Here is a 13837-nt window from a genome sequence, read left to right as displayed (position 1 = left end):
GTCACATATCAGTATTAAATAGATGATTAATAAATATCTGCATATTCTTGTACTGTTTAACTGAAGGGGGAAAACCCTCAAACTAATTTAAAGGATTAACAAAAAGAAATTAGAAACACTATAGTATTCTGAAATAGATGTAAATGCCAAATATCGTCACAAAGGGAAAATAAATAGAAAGAATACCAAGGTGAATATGAAATAATTCTGTTGACCGACAGTAATTATTGTAGATATTTATATTTGGTTTTCACACGTGACTGCTACAAATGCCCATAAATATGAACATAAGAATGGCCGTACCGGGTCAGACCAAAGGTCCATCTAGACAAGCATTACTGACTTCTAGAATAATTTAAACAATAAAAAAAAAGTAGTCATTCCTAACTCCAATGAAGTAAGAAACAGTGAACGAGTGTGCACACAAGCGTATCTGGCAGCCAAATATCAATGTGAGAGAATGCTCCTTTTCCCCCAGGTATCTGGTAAAGGTTTTCTTTAAGCAAAATCCTTAGCTTTTTGAAGCAAGAGAATTTAAATGAGGCCCCTCATGTAATACATACACTACAGCTCTATTGAGTTGATAGTGGATTTAACAGTGATTGAGATTAACGAAGTGATGGGGATATTGAAAAGCACAGCATGTACTAATTTATTGGAAAAAAAAGTTTCACTCCTGGCACCTTACATATTCCTCTACAGGTTATTTTTAGTTATCTTCATTGTCATTTACCTGCAAATAAACAATCCTCTGAAACACATCTTCTCTCATGCTCATCTCCACATCAAAATAAGAAAGTCTTTTGTCAGCTTCTGTGCTTGCTGAGCGCACATCTTTGTTGGACGAGACATGCTGCGGGAAATCCAGCATGCTTCTTTCCACTGTTAAAATAAAAATACATTTTAAAAAATGCACCGAGCACTTACAATGCAGTCAGTCCATGTTAATTTTTTTCAAGATGAGGAACTTTCTAGGAATAGACAAGTTATTTTAATAAATCATTCTATTTAGTTTTTACACAAGCTTTCAGAAATAAACTTATATAAACAGATACCTGAAGCAACCACTGATTAGGATTTACAGATAATGAATGGATTACAGATTATGTAAAAAATGAACCAATACAATTATATACACAGTAGCAATTACAATTAGAACAAATGCATATTTCACTGATGGTGTATATTATCAAAGCCTAACTGCCCTGGCAAATGTCCCCACTTTAATCGTTCCACAAGGTCAATTTTGAGTTAGTAAAAGTTTAATACAGATATATTTAAAGCATTGAAGTAATTTTATCTTTTGAAATTAGATTAATCTTTTAAAAGTACAGAAAGTAGATATTTTTAAATACATTATTTTTAATGGATGTCACAGATTCTCTCTCTAGAATATTGGAAGTAGCAAGTTTTGAATCTTTACAATTCTCCCTCAAATTATTCAAAAATTGGCAGGAGAAAATACAGATATGACCAAGTCTGTTTGTTACTAATAAAAGCAAGCAATAAGAAAACTGAGGGAGATGATGTGTGATTATTTTGGACTATGAGAGATCACAAGCTAACATAATTTTGAACGGAAATGAAAAATAAACTAAATTCTCAGCAATGCTGTCATGCCCCTGTACTAATAACAAACATGAACATAGGTCCTCTAATTAAAAAAGTATTTGAAATGACTAGCTATATTAATTAATTAGGACTTGATTAAATCTAATTATAGTTTTGCCTTTTAAAAAAGTGCTAATATCCTGCATGTTATGCTTTGTTCAAACATTTTACACAAAAGTGTAACAAATGCTTTTTGTCATACTAGCAGATGAAGGTTCTAAAGATTAGTTGGTTACAGATTTTAAGATGAACCAAAAAAGCTTTGTGAAAAACTAAGACACTATACACAACCAAACACTGTGGCATCTTGTTTCTCTCTCTCTCTCTCAAAATCATGGGATGAACATACAAATGTGGTTTACCCTCCCCGCCAATCTGTAGGGCCTGAATTTTATTTGTTTTGCGGGTGTTATAGTAAGATGGTTCAAATGAAGTAGTGAGTTTTACATTTTGCTCTGAAGCTCCTGAGGTTTGTGGTCATCTGGGTCTTTTCTGTGAATGAGTTCCAGGTACATGGGCCAGTTCCTGGGAAAGCTCTCTCCCCTGCTCATGTGAGTGTAATGTTCAAGGCTGACAGTTCCAAGGTTAATAGGCAGCAGAATTAAAACAAAAAGGATGTATTTTTTCCCACACAACGCACAGTCAACCTGTGGAACTCCTTGCCAGAGGATGTTGTGAAGGCCAAGACTATAACAGGGTTCAAAAAAGAACAAGATAAGTTCATGGAGGATAGGTCCACCAATGGCTATTAGCCAGTATGGACAGGGATGGTGTCCCTAGCCTCTGGTTGCCAGAAGCTGGGAATGGGCGACAGGGGATGGATCACTTGATGATTACCTGTTCTGTTCATTCCCTCTGGGGCACCTGGCATTGGCTACTTTCAGAAGACAGGATACTGGGCTACATGGACCTTTAGTCTGACCCAGTACGGCCGCTCTTATGTATTTACAGTTCTAATGGAATGCTGCTGTTGTGGGAGGTCATCATCACATATCATAAGTGATCCCTAAGGAAAGTGAGACCAGTCCCATGTAGAGCTTTGAAGACTGGGACCCAAAGCTTAAATCTGAACTAGTATTCTGATAAGACCCAGGGAAGAGAGAAGAGCACTGGAGTGATATGTACTCTTCACAGCCTCTGCAGCTGGGCAGATTGCTTCTGCGTTCTGAACCAACAGTAGCTTTTTATTTATTTATTTACGTTTATTTTTAATTTAAGCCTGGTAGTTTTATTCCTACACACAGAGAGCTACAATAATTCAGGCTGGAGGTCATGAATGCATGGATCACTGATCATTACTGTGACTAATTCTGAATCTGACAGGAGGCTGTTTGGATCAAGATTGTTCACGACAGTCTTCTTGCCGGCGGTAACGGGAAAGGGGTATAATAACCATAGTCATGGTTACTTGGTGCACAGAAGCTGTGAAGAGTCTAAGAGAAGGGTAAGGCTACAGACTTAATACAGAGCAGATGCCCTCACTGGAGGAGGATGTTAGAACATGAGTTCTCTGAAATGCTTCCCTCCCCCGACTAGCATCACATCAGTCACCTGATCTAACTTCAGATACTGGTCTCAGACAGGTCCTCAAATGGCTGAAGGAAAGTGCTTTTTATGTATGATGTGAAAGTAATTGTAAAGCTGGACGTCATATGTGTACTCTAGACATTTTAGTCCATGCTGTTGCACAGTGCCCCCAAGTGGCTCCATGCAGTCACTGACAAGAACAGGATGGGTCACTGAGATTTCACAGGTGAGGACTTCGAAAGTGGAGGAGCATATGCCCATCATGCTCTCTCGATGTAGTCTGAGAGAAATGAGCGAAGCAATATCAGCATAGTCTTGCTAACCCTTGCCATGTCTCTAAGGCTGGGCCGCAGAATTTCATGGCTAATCATAACAAATACTGTGGCGAGGTCAAAATGAATATGAATGGATATCACTTCTGAGATCTCCACTTTCTCTAGCCGTGAAGGGCACAGATCAGACTCACGGGTGGTAACTGCTTTTGCTGCATTGCTTCCAGAACTCTGTTTTGTGGATAGGATGAATTCAGAGAAGGAAGGTATTAGACTCCACATACTCACCTGTATACTCCACTTCTATGTCGGCCAGAGCCTGCATAGTGTTCTCATATGTTACTTTTTCAAAATCAAGCATTCCAACATTGTCATACACTTGCTTTGTTTTCATGATCAGATCTTCTGTCCTTGTTCTGATTTGCTCTGGTGACAGGTCCCATTTCAAAAAGTTTCGGTCTGATGCTGCATATGAAGAGGCCTGGAGATGGGTAGTAATTTCTGTTCCTAATGTCATTCTCAGTAAAAGCCTTGGACCACCAGCTCTGAAATTTTAAAAATGAATTTAGGAGATTAAGAATCTAATTGAAGCAAAAAGTCTATTGTGAATTATTTTTTTAAAAGAACATTACTTTTTTTTATTAAACAGTATTTTTAGAAACAAGAACATATTCCTTTTTAGGTCTATCCTTTCCTCTTCAGGACCCTAAATAGTTGTACTTTTATTTAAATAAATCTGTATTTTAAAATAATTCAGATGTCTGCCCTTTTTTCCCCCCTTTACTAGATTGAGGGAGTGCTATCTAATATGTATGCAAAAACAGAGATGAAACCTTTTGGTTCAGCAAAAATAGACAAAACAGTTTTTCTTAGACGACTGAGTTGTTATTCAAAACACCAGTTACTGAAACTCCATGGAAACAGACAATAGTGTTTTGTATTTTGAGACAAGGAAAAGAGAATAGGCAGTGAAATCTAGGTTATGAAGGCTAGTAGTTACATGAAACATAAACAAAATGGTAAAAACATTTAATATGGAAGTGTAAATTAAAATGGATAATTTTATACTTGCATTGAATGTCTACTGTGTTCCAGGCCATGAGAGCAAAATATCTCATAGTCTCTTACTTCAAAATGTACTCTTTTAACTGTTGCAGATCTCATATGAGTACTTCATACCGTTTTGCTCTGTAGCTGGAAAAGGCATGAAGGTTTCTCATATCTATAAACAACCTTTGTGTTCAGTTAATAACTCTGATTAATTTAGTCAACTGTATTACAAACTTGGTTAGGCAGAAAAGTTTACAATCCCCTACAGTGCTGGGATTGACAGCTGCCTTTTCACTAACCAATACGACAATGCACACACAAAGCTATGTGATTCAGCCATTTTTCAGGAGTTTAATGGCAGAGGGGGCAATTTCAAAATTTCAGGGTGTATGTGTTTTTTCTGAGTTTCTTTTGAGTCACCAAAATATAGGAAGAAATAAAATATCATCCCTAAAATTCAGTTATTGACCATCATCTGCTCCCAATCACCCCCAGGAATCTGTGTCTTTTTCTCCTTTCATTGCATTTCACACATTTATGACCTGCTGGATAGCCCACCGAATTGGGACTCAGGAGACCTGGGTTCCATTCCCAGCTCTGCAACTGGTCAGTTGAGTGACCTTGGGACAATCACTTTACCTCTCTCTGTCTCCGTTTCCATATCTATAAAATGGGGATAATGACACTGACCTCCTTTGTTAAGCACTTTGAGATCAACCAATGATAAGTGCTATATAAGAGCAAATGATTGTCATTATTGCCATACTCCACAATTTCTTCCATGCTCTTCCTTTCCTTTTGTTTTCTGTGCATCTCTTTGCTTTTCTATGCTTTGTTTTGGTCCATGCCCCAATTCTACAATCTATTCACTTATCAGTATTTTTCAGCACTCATCCCATTCTCCCTGTACCACTGCACCCACACACATCAAAGCCCCATACCACAGCAACCCTCCTTCTAGTTCAGCGGTCCTCTAACTGTGGCTTGCAACGGCAATCCCTACTGTGTGGAGGACACCACTTTACTCTGTACAGTGTGATCTTGCATGCACAATATTTTGCTCTTCAAAATGGCATCCTCCATACTGTCTGGGATCCTGGGAGGAAATAATTCATTAAATTGGGGTCAAGCCAGCAAAAAGTCTGGGAACCCCCTGCTCTAGTTGATCAAGGTACTCTTCTAGTTGAAGAGTAAGATACTGATGGGTCTGCAGATGTAGTGCTACCCCATTTGGCTGGGAAAGGTGAGAAATCTCTCCCTCAAAGGACGGTGTTAGTAGAGCAGTCATCACAGGCATTTTTTTTTTTTTGGCCCTGTTGGCTGGTGGTGGGGGTTTGGGGTTTTTTTTTTGGGGGGGGGGGGGGAAGAGTTGTCTCCTCCTTCTTTTCCCCCCTGTTTTTCTGTTATTTTCAAGACAGGCTCTCTCTCCTTTTGTTCATTTCTCTTGCTTTCCTTTAACTGCTCTATCAATTCTTTCCCCCACATCTCTTCCCCTTCTTTGACCCTACTGTTTATGTCTCATCTCTCTCCTTCCATGTTAATCTTTTCTTTACCCAGAGCACCTCCAGGACAGTGGGGAATCACACCTACATACATCCTAGCTGCATCAGAAGTAGATGAGTGAAACTAACTAGGAGCTGAGTGAGTCTCATCAGTTTAATTATGCAGCTGCTTCCAGCTCCATGGGAGAGGTGCTGTTTTGTGAACACAGATTTGATCATACTCTGTAGGATTCTTTACAGGGGTAATCTGAAAATTCACAGCAGTGTATTAATAGGAAAACTCAGAATCCTCATGTCCAACTTAAACCCAGAGTTAATATCTATCTATAAATACATAAATATGGACATATATTTTGCACAAACCTAACATTAGATACTAATAGATAGTGAGAATGAAGTATGCATAGTAAACCAAGCACTAAGCCATAAGTATGGAAGAATCAGAGACAAGGATTTGCTAGAGACCATATTTTGGAGCAAAGAACCAGAGCCAAAGTTTGAGGGGGAACTGACCTTGGGAGTGAAAAAATTTAGCTGGACCAGACAAATTGTAGAGACAAGGTGGGTGAGATAATATATTTTATTGGACCAACTTCTGTGTGTGAGAGAGGCAAGTTATTGAGCTTAATAGAGCTCTTCTGAAAAAGAGCTGACCTGAAGAAGAGTTCTGTGTAAGCTCAAAAGCTTTCCTCCCTCAACCACAGAAGTTGGTCCAATAAAAGATACTATCTCACCCACCTTGTTTCTATAATATCCTGGGAAACACAGCTAGAACACTGCATACAGACAAACTGTGACCAAGTCAAACAATGAGATGAAGATTTACTGGAAACAAAAGGGCCAAAAGAGAAACCCATTCTGTTCTACCACAATGTTGACCCTGTGCACACAATCACGAGTTGAGCAGTAGTAGCAGAGATAACTGAGAGCAACTCAAAGCCAGTTTGCCTTTGAGAAGCAAGATTTGCCTGACACAGAAGACTAGCTTGGTAGGACTAACCCACATCTTCAGGCAAATGTGATTACAAAGCAACTAGGAGATTTAAAACCTTTGCATTTACTAAGCTGATTGTTCTATGGCACGGCTTTGTAATTAAAATATTTTTAACTCCTGCTAATGAAGTAAAATAACTTATGGTACAAATGAAGACAGTATGTGTTGATATGTTAATTGCACAAACTAATACCCAGATATAATTAAAGTTTTTTAAAAATGTGCAAGTGTAAAGTGGTCACTATTACAAGGTGACATTTACTAACAGATACCAATTCATGGTAAATGTTGATTATTTAATAGCAATCACTGTAACTGTGTTAATAGTTATTTGGGGAGTATCAAAACCAGTTTGGTACATATATAAATGCTCATAAAATTTGGCATAATAATGTAGTGTGTATGTGGCCCGGATGAAAAATGGTGACTATACAAGCAGTTTGAAAAGGGCATGGGTGCAGGGCTCCCATTTTAAGGTTACACCTTTATAGTTGAAAGGTTCTACAATTAGACTGTCAATTATTTTGTACAGATATAAATAAGGACATCATTCTTACACACATGTATTAATGGAAGACTATTTTTTCCTAGTGAACATGGTTTATTCAAGTCCTTCATCACAGCTCAGACAAGAGGTTTATTTTTCCTCTACCAGCACATAGAGGTGGACAATGTTGTGAGTTGTGACAATGCCCATATGTTAGAGACTTGCTGACTCTGACACATGGATAAAGAAGAGCTGGCTCAAGCTGAATGTAGGAAAGACCAAAATGATGAGAATCGGAAGAAGAAAACATTTCTACGGGCAGCTTATCATCACCAACTTTCCCTCAGATGAAGGCATTTGTCCACTTATAGTCATGAGAGTGGATCAGCCTTAGGTCCTACTGTAGTCATTACTGACCCTGAACACTCAAATAGCAACAATCCTTCTTCCATCTATGGCTAGCAAGATAATTTTGTTTATTCCTCTCTGACGATAACTCAGATCAAAGGTTGGGGCATTAGTAACTTCTGTGCTGGACTACTGAAACTCATTCTATCTGAGTCTAGATAAGAATGTAGCAGCCCACCCTGAAAATGACAAGCAAAAGAGTACAGTACTGTACACTGGTGCTCTGCCATCTACATTGGCTCCTCATTCCAACACTAGTGGGTCCATTTCAAGATTGAAAATTAATCATCAAATCCCTTAAAGGATAAAATGCTGTAATCTCTAGGACCACCTCTCTTTCTGGGCCCCGCTATGACAACTAGAATCACCTGCACACTGACTAAAAGAGTCCTGATATAGAGTAGAAAGAGCTGAAGGTGCATCTTCTTAACTGCAGGCTCAAGGCTCTGGAAAACCCATGCAGATGGAACTCACTCAGATGGAGCGTTCTGTAGTCTACATACAATGCTGATACAGTATATTATGGAGTTAAACACTTTAGAAATTCACACAAATAAAATACGCATCAGCTATGTCACTGAGCAAATATATTTGTCAAGAATAACCACTGACATAGTAACTAAAACAGCAATCAGTGATACATTCTCAATTAACCACTGGGCAAAATGTTTAAATGGGTATAGAATTACTTGGATCTCCCCCCGAGGGCTTGAATGCTGGATCCAGAACACTGATAAGCACTACTTTTAATTTACAGGGTGGATAGGGTGACCAGATGTCCTGATTTTATAGGGACAGTCCCAATTTTGGGGTCTTTTTTTTATATAAGCGCCTATTACCCTCCACTCCCACACTTGCTGTCTGGTCACCCTAAGGGTGGAACTGGTGACCTAACTCCAGGGCTGGCTTCAGCTTTTCTGCTGCCCCAAGCAGCCAAAAAAAAAAAAAAAAAAAAAGAGCAGCAGCACTTCGGCGGCAGCTCAATCACGCTGCTTCTTCTGCGGCGGTTCAGCAGCGGGTCCTCCCTCTCTTCCTCTTCGGCAGCAGCTCAAAGAGGAAGAGAGGGAATGAGGGACCTGCCGCCGAATTCCCACCAAAGACCCAGACGTGTCGCCCCGATACCAGACGGAGTGCAACCCCTTTGAATTGGCTGCCCCAAGCACCTGCTTCCTACACTAGTGCCTGGAGCCGGCCCTGCCTAACTCTCTCATTACATTAGACAGCAGCTTTGAGTAACAAAAAAATAAAATCTGTAGCCTAGCACTAATTATTATAACTGCCAGCAAGTGGATGTTTACATCTGTTGGAGACAGAAAACAAATGAGAAATGCTAAGTAGCAACTATCTAGTATTGGAGTAGTAACAACTCTGATTTCTCCAGTCTCCAGCTGATGGTATAGAAAGTAACCATTTGTATGGGCAAGTATAGAGTACAATGCTCCAGAAAAGCTTGAACTGATCACTGTATCTTGCTAACAACAACATGGGACACTGATATCTTTAACTTTCTTGACAAAGAAGTGTAATATAACTTATAGTGACAAAGTCACTAAAGGTTGCACCTCTATGAACTATTTAAACACATTTTGTAACTCCCCATCCTGATATCTCTCTCAGTAAACCAGAGAGTATGTTATGTCTACTTAGATAACAGTGAGAATATGTAAAATAAAATGTAAATAAAAAATGCACTATAGGTGAAATCCTGGCCACACTGAAGTTAATGGGGGCTTTTCCAAAGGCCCAGGATTTCGTCTCAGATGTCTACATAAAATTGTAAATAAACACGAATTCTCAAAAACTCCAGTGCCCTAATTATAAAATAAAGCCATATGGCATAAAGAATCAATGGACGGACACACACACCTCGAACTAAAACCCTGGTCCCTCAGCTCCAAAAATGAATGTTTTTGCCACCTGAGATAAAGGAGATAATCTTTAGCTGTTAGCAGTGATAGTTCCCTGATGCTCTTTGTGGGCCCTTTAACATACATATAAAGCCAATTAATTAGAGTTGTTAAAATGACCAGGTAAAAAGTAAATAAAATAATTTAAACTAGATTTTTATGTATTTAGAGTTAAGGATGACAGAATTGTACAAATAATATATAAATTACAGAGGTGACACAGAGGTGATCTTCTAAATATGTATATTTTCTTTCTAGAAAGTTAACAGTTTATGAAAGAGAGACAAAACAACACAAGAATGAATGTAAAACTATTGTGGAACCAAATATAGATCATATGTTGACATCAGAATTTTATAAAATCTTTACCCTCTTGGAGGCCTAAAACTCTTGGGAAATTACAGTTTTATTTCCAATCACAAAGGCTTGCCTGACAAGCCATTTTAAAAGCTTTAAGGAAAAAGAAAACATAAAATTTGGCCAGAGGTGAAGTGAAGATATAAAAGACTTATCAACTATCTGAATCATATATTCCAGAATAACTATTCAGTAACTGCAGACTGATTCTGAATGAGCAACATATGTGAATGAACCTCGGACATAAATCCTAAGATTTAACCCAGTGATGTCACCACGAAACAACCAGACAAAATTAAATATAAAATAGTGTCAAAAAAGAAATCTGTGGATACTCTTGAACAATTAGACAGTACATTTCCTCATAGGGAAAAGACAAGAAGAAATGAAATACTGGTCTTCATCACACCTTCCCATAAAGGAACCAAAGCTTGCAAGATGCTGAGCACCCCTTCATCTCCCAATGACTTCACGGTTCCTTGTTTTGTTAACAGAATTAAAATAATTTTTGACTAATTTGGCCTTTTTCATTATAGAACATTCTCAGAGGACAGACTTCCTGGATAAAATACCTTTGCTAGCTTTATTATTTTCAATAAGGCCTTCTTCCATCTGCAGCCAAATAAAAGGAATTGTATTTTCCTCTTGTCATAGTTCCAGGGTAAGCTGGCCCTTTGATCCTTCACTCAGTGTCTTGGTGGGCTCCCCTTTCAATTGATAGGCCCAGCCCCTTCATTTCTCTCAATGGAATCCTATGATTCACCCCACTTTTATACTGGCTCTCTGGGTGACAGCACCCCTTTTTACCATTCTTGTTTTCCCAACAGGTTTGGTCCCTACTAGAATCTTTCCTTCAGGAGCAGTGATCAGTATGAAAATTAAGGTGACTCCAAACAGTTTCTTCAAAACAAAATATTATTTATCCATTCATTGGAACACAGTTGTCAGAGAGAAAAGGGCTTAAAGAAAGAAAGGCCTATAGGCATATTATCTTACCTACAGCCACTTGCCCATACCCAGCTGACCCCTTTTGCCTCCCCTGTCGGGGGCCCTGCCGGTAAGATCTGTACTGGCAGGGCCGCCGACAGGGGAAGCAAAAGGGGCAGAGACATTAAAGCGCTGCCACGGCAGCGCTTTAAGGATGGTCCTTTGCTGCAGCAGCACTTTAATGTTGCTGTGCCCCACCATTGGCAGGGCCACCGGGGGGAGGGGAGGGAGAGAGGGAAATGAAAGAGATAAAGTGAGTTTTTACGGAAAAATCACAGTGAAGCATTAGAGATAAAAACTTCTAAATTTAAAACTCTTAAAAAGGAAGAGCATCCACCTGCAGTTTCAGGTACCACGCCCGCCCCTTCCTGTCCCTCTGCCAGTTAATTTTTTTAAGTGTTTTTTAAAAAGTTTGAAAAATCCAAACAACAGGGGAAACTAAGTGGCTTATACATAGTAAAAAACAGTGAAAATGACTGTACACAAAGGGCTGTAAATACACACAAACCGAGAAAACATTTTTACCTTTTTTTCCCCCAGTTACAGTGACCTTTGGAGCTACTTACAATAGCAGGTAAATACTTTTAGGACAGAAACTTGATTTCTAAATTGATAGTGTCCCTTTAACCATAAGTGGACATAGCCAAGAGCTCTGGGACGGGATAGCAATGACAATGTGCAAGGAATATACGTATTATTTGTATTACACTAAAAAATTAATGGCGATATCCTATCTCCTAGAACTGGAAAGGACATTGAAAGGTCATCAAATCCAGCTCCCTGCCTTCACTAGCAGGACCAAGTACTGATTTTGCCCCAGATCCCTAAGTGGCCCCCCCAATGCTCAAACCACTGAGCTATCCCTCCCCCCAGTCTACAATTTTTGAGAAGTCGTCTGCTTCAGAGATAAAATGTGCTCTTTATTATGTATTTTGATGTGCTGAATTCAAATATGACAATTAAAACAACTGATTGGCTACTGTTTCTAAGATATTTAAGTTTTTACATTTGATGTCTATGTACATTGTGTAGATAGCAGAGTTTTAATCATAAATTGTAAACCTAGGTCTTTTCATGGGTTTATGGTTCCTTTACATGATAATATTTCACCTGTCCTGTTTATGTAACACTTTAAAAATCAGCAAAAGGGTTATAAATAAAATTTATTATGAAACAAAAGGCAAAAAACTATTATGTACATAGTCTAGTCCTATTCAGTGTCTACTCGGCGCTTCTTGGCTTGTCTCTTGTATTCATTAAATGGAGCATCTCTTGTCACTGTCCAGCAATAGTCTGCAAACATTGATGGGCTCCATTTGCCCTGATAGCATTTCTCCATTGTTGCAACGTCCTGGTGAAATCGCTCGCCGCTCACTGCTCCGCAGTTCGGTGGAAAAAAATCTAGATGAGAGTGCAAAAAATGTATCTTTAGTGACATGTTGCAACCAAGGCTTTTGTATGCCTGGAGGAGGTTTTCCACCAACAACCTGTAGTTGTCTGCCTTGTTGTTTCCGAGAAAATTTATTGCCACTAACTGGAAGGCTTTCCATGCCGTCTTTTCCTTGCTACGCAGTGCATGGTCAAATTTATCATCTCGAAAAAGTTCACGAATCTGAGGACCAACAAAGACACCTTCCTTTATCTTAGCTTCACTTAACCTTGGAAATTTTCCATGGAGATACTTGAAAGCTGCTTGTGTTTTGTCAATGGCCTTGACAAAGTTCTTCATCAGACCCAGCTTGATGTGTAAGGGTAGTAACAAAATCTTCCTTGATTCTACAAGTGGTGAATTCTGAACACTTTTCCTCCCAGGCTCCAATGACTGTCGGAGTGGCCAATCTTTCTTGATGTAGTGGGAATCTCTTGCACGACTATACCATTTGCAGAGAAAACAGCAGTACTTTGTGTATCCAGTCTGCAGACCAAGCAAGAGAACTACAACCTTCAAATCGCCACAAAGCTGCCACTGATGTTGGTCATAATTTATGCACCTCAAAAGTTGTTTCATGTTGTCATAGGTTTCCCTCATATGGACTGCATGACCAACTGGAATTGATGGCAAAACATTGCCATTATGCAGTAAAACAGCTTTAAGACTCGTCTTCGACGAATCAATGAACAGTCGCCACTCATCTGGATCGTGAACGATGTTGAGGGCTGCTATCACACTATCGATGTTGTTGCAGGCTACAAGATCACCTTCCATGAAGAAGAATGGGACAAGATCCTTTTGACGGTCACGGAACATGGAAACCCTAACATCACCTGCCAGGAGATTCCACTGCTGTAGTCTGGAGCCCAACAGCTCTGCCTTACTCTTGGGTAGTTCCAAATCCTTGACAAGGTCATTCAGTTCACCTTTTGTTATGAGGTGTGGTTCAGAGGAGGAGGATGGGAGAAAATGTGGGTCCTGTGACATTGATGGTTCAGGACCAGAAGTTTCATTCTCTTCCTCGTCTGACTCAAGTGAGAATGATTCTGGTGCATCAGGAACCGGCAGTCCTTCTCCATGGGTACCGGGAGTATAGCTGATGGAATGTTTGGATAATGCACAGTCCACTTTTTCTTCTTTGACACACCTTTCCCAACTGGAGGCACCATGCAGAAGTAACAATTGCTGGTATGATCTGTTGGCTCTCTCCAAATCATTGGCACTGCAAAAGGCATAGATTTCCTTGTCCTGTTCAACCACTGGCGAAGATTTGTTGCACAAGTGTTGCAGCATATGTGTGGGG

At 39.4% G+C, this 13837-nt stretch overlaps 1 protein-coding gene across 3 annotated transcripts in view; it reads right to left on the bottom strand.

Moving 5' to 3' along the window:
• Positions 1-13837, bottom strand: part of NLN (neurolysin) — a 51067-nt gene that overhangs the window by 35145 nt on the left and 2085 nt on the right. For all 3 annotated transcript variants that reach the window (XM_034773477.1, XM_034773475.1, XM_034773476.1), the window contains exons 2-3: positions 3699-3955; positions 734-882 (exon numbers count right to left, since the gene is read on the bottom strand). In XM_034773477.1, coding sequence (XP_034629368.1) covers positions 734-882; positions 3699-3927 — 378 coding nt within the window. In that variant the 5' untranslated portion in view covers positions 3928-3955. The remainder of the gene's footprint in view (positions 1-733; positions 883-3698; positions 3956-13837) is intronic.

Source organism: Trachemys scripta, chromosome 6 (assembly GCF_013100865.1).
Source record: "Trachemys scripta elegans isolate TJP31775 chromosome 6, CAS_Tse_1.0, whole genome shotgun sequence".
NCBI lineage: Eukaryota > Metazoa > Chordata > Testudines > Emydidae > Trachemys > Trachemys scripta.
The sequence above is the reverse complement of the archived record's forward strand: the minus strand, read 5'-3'. Positions and strand labels throughout refer to the sequence as shown.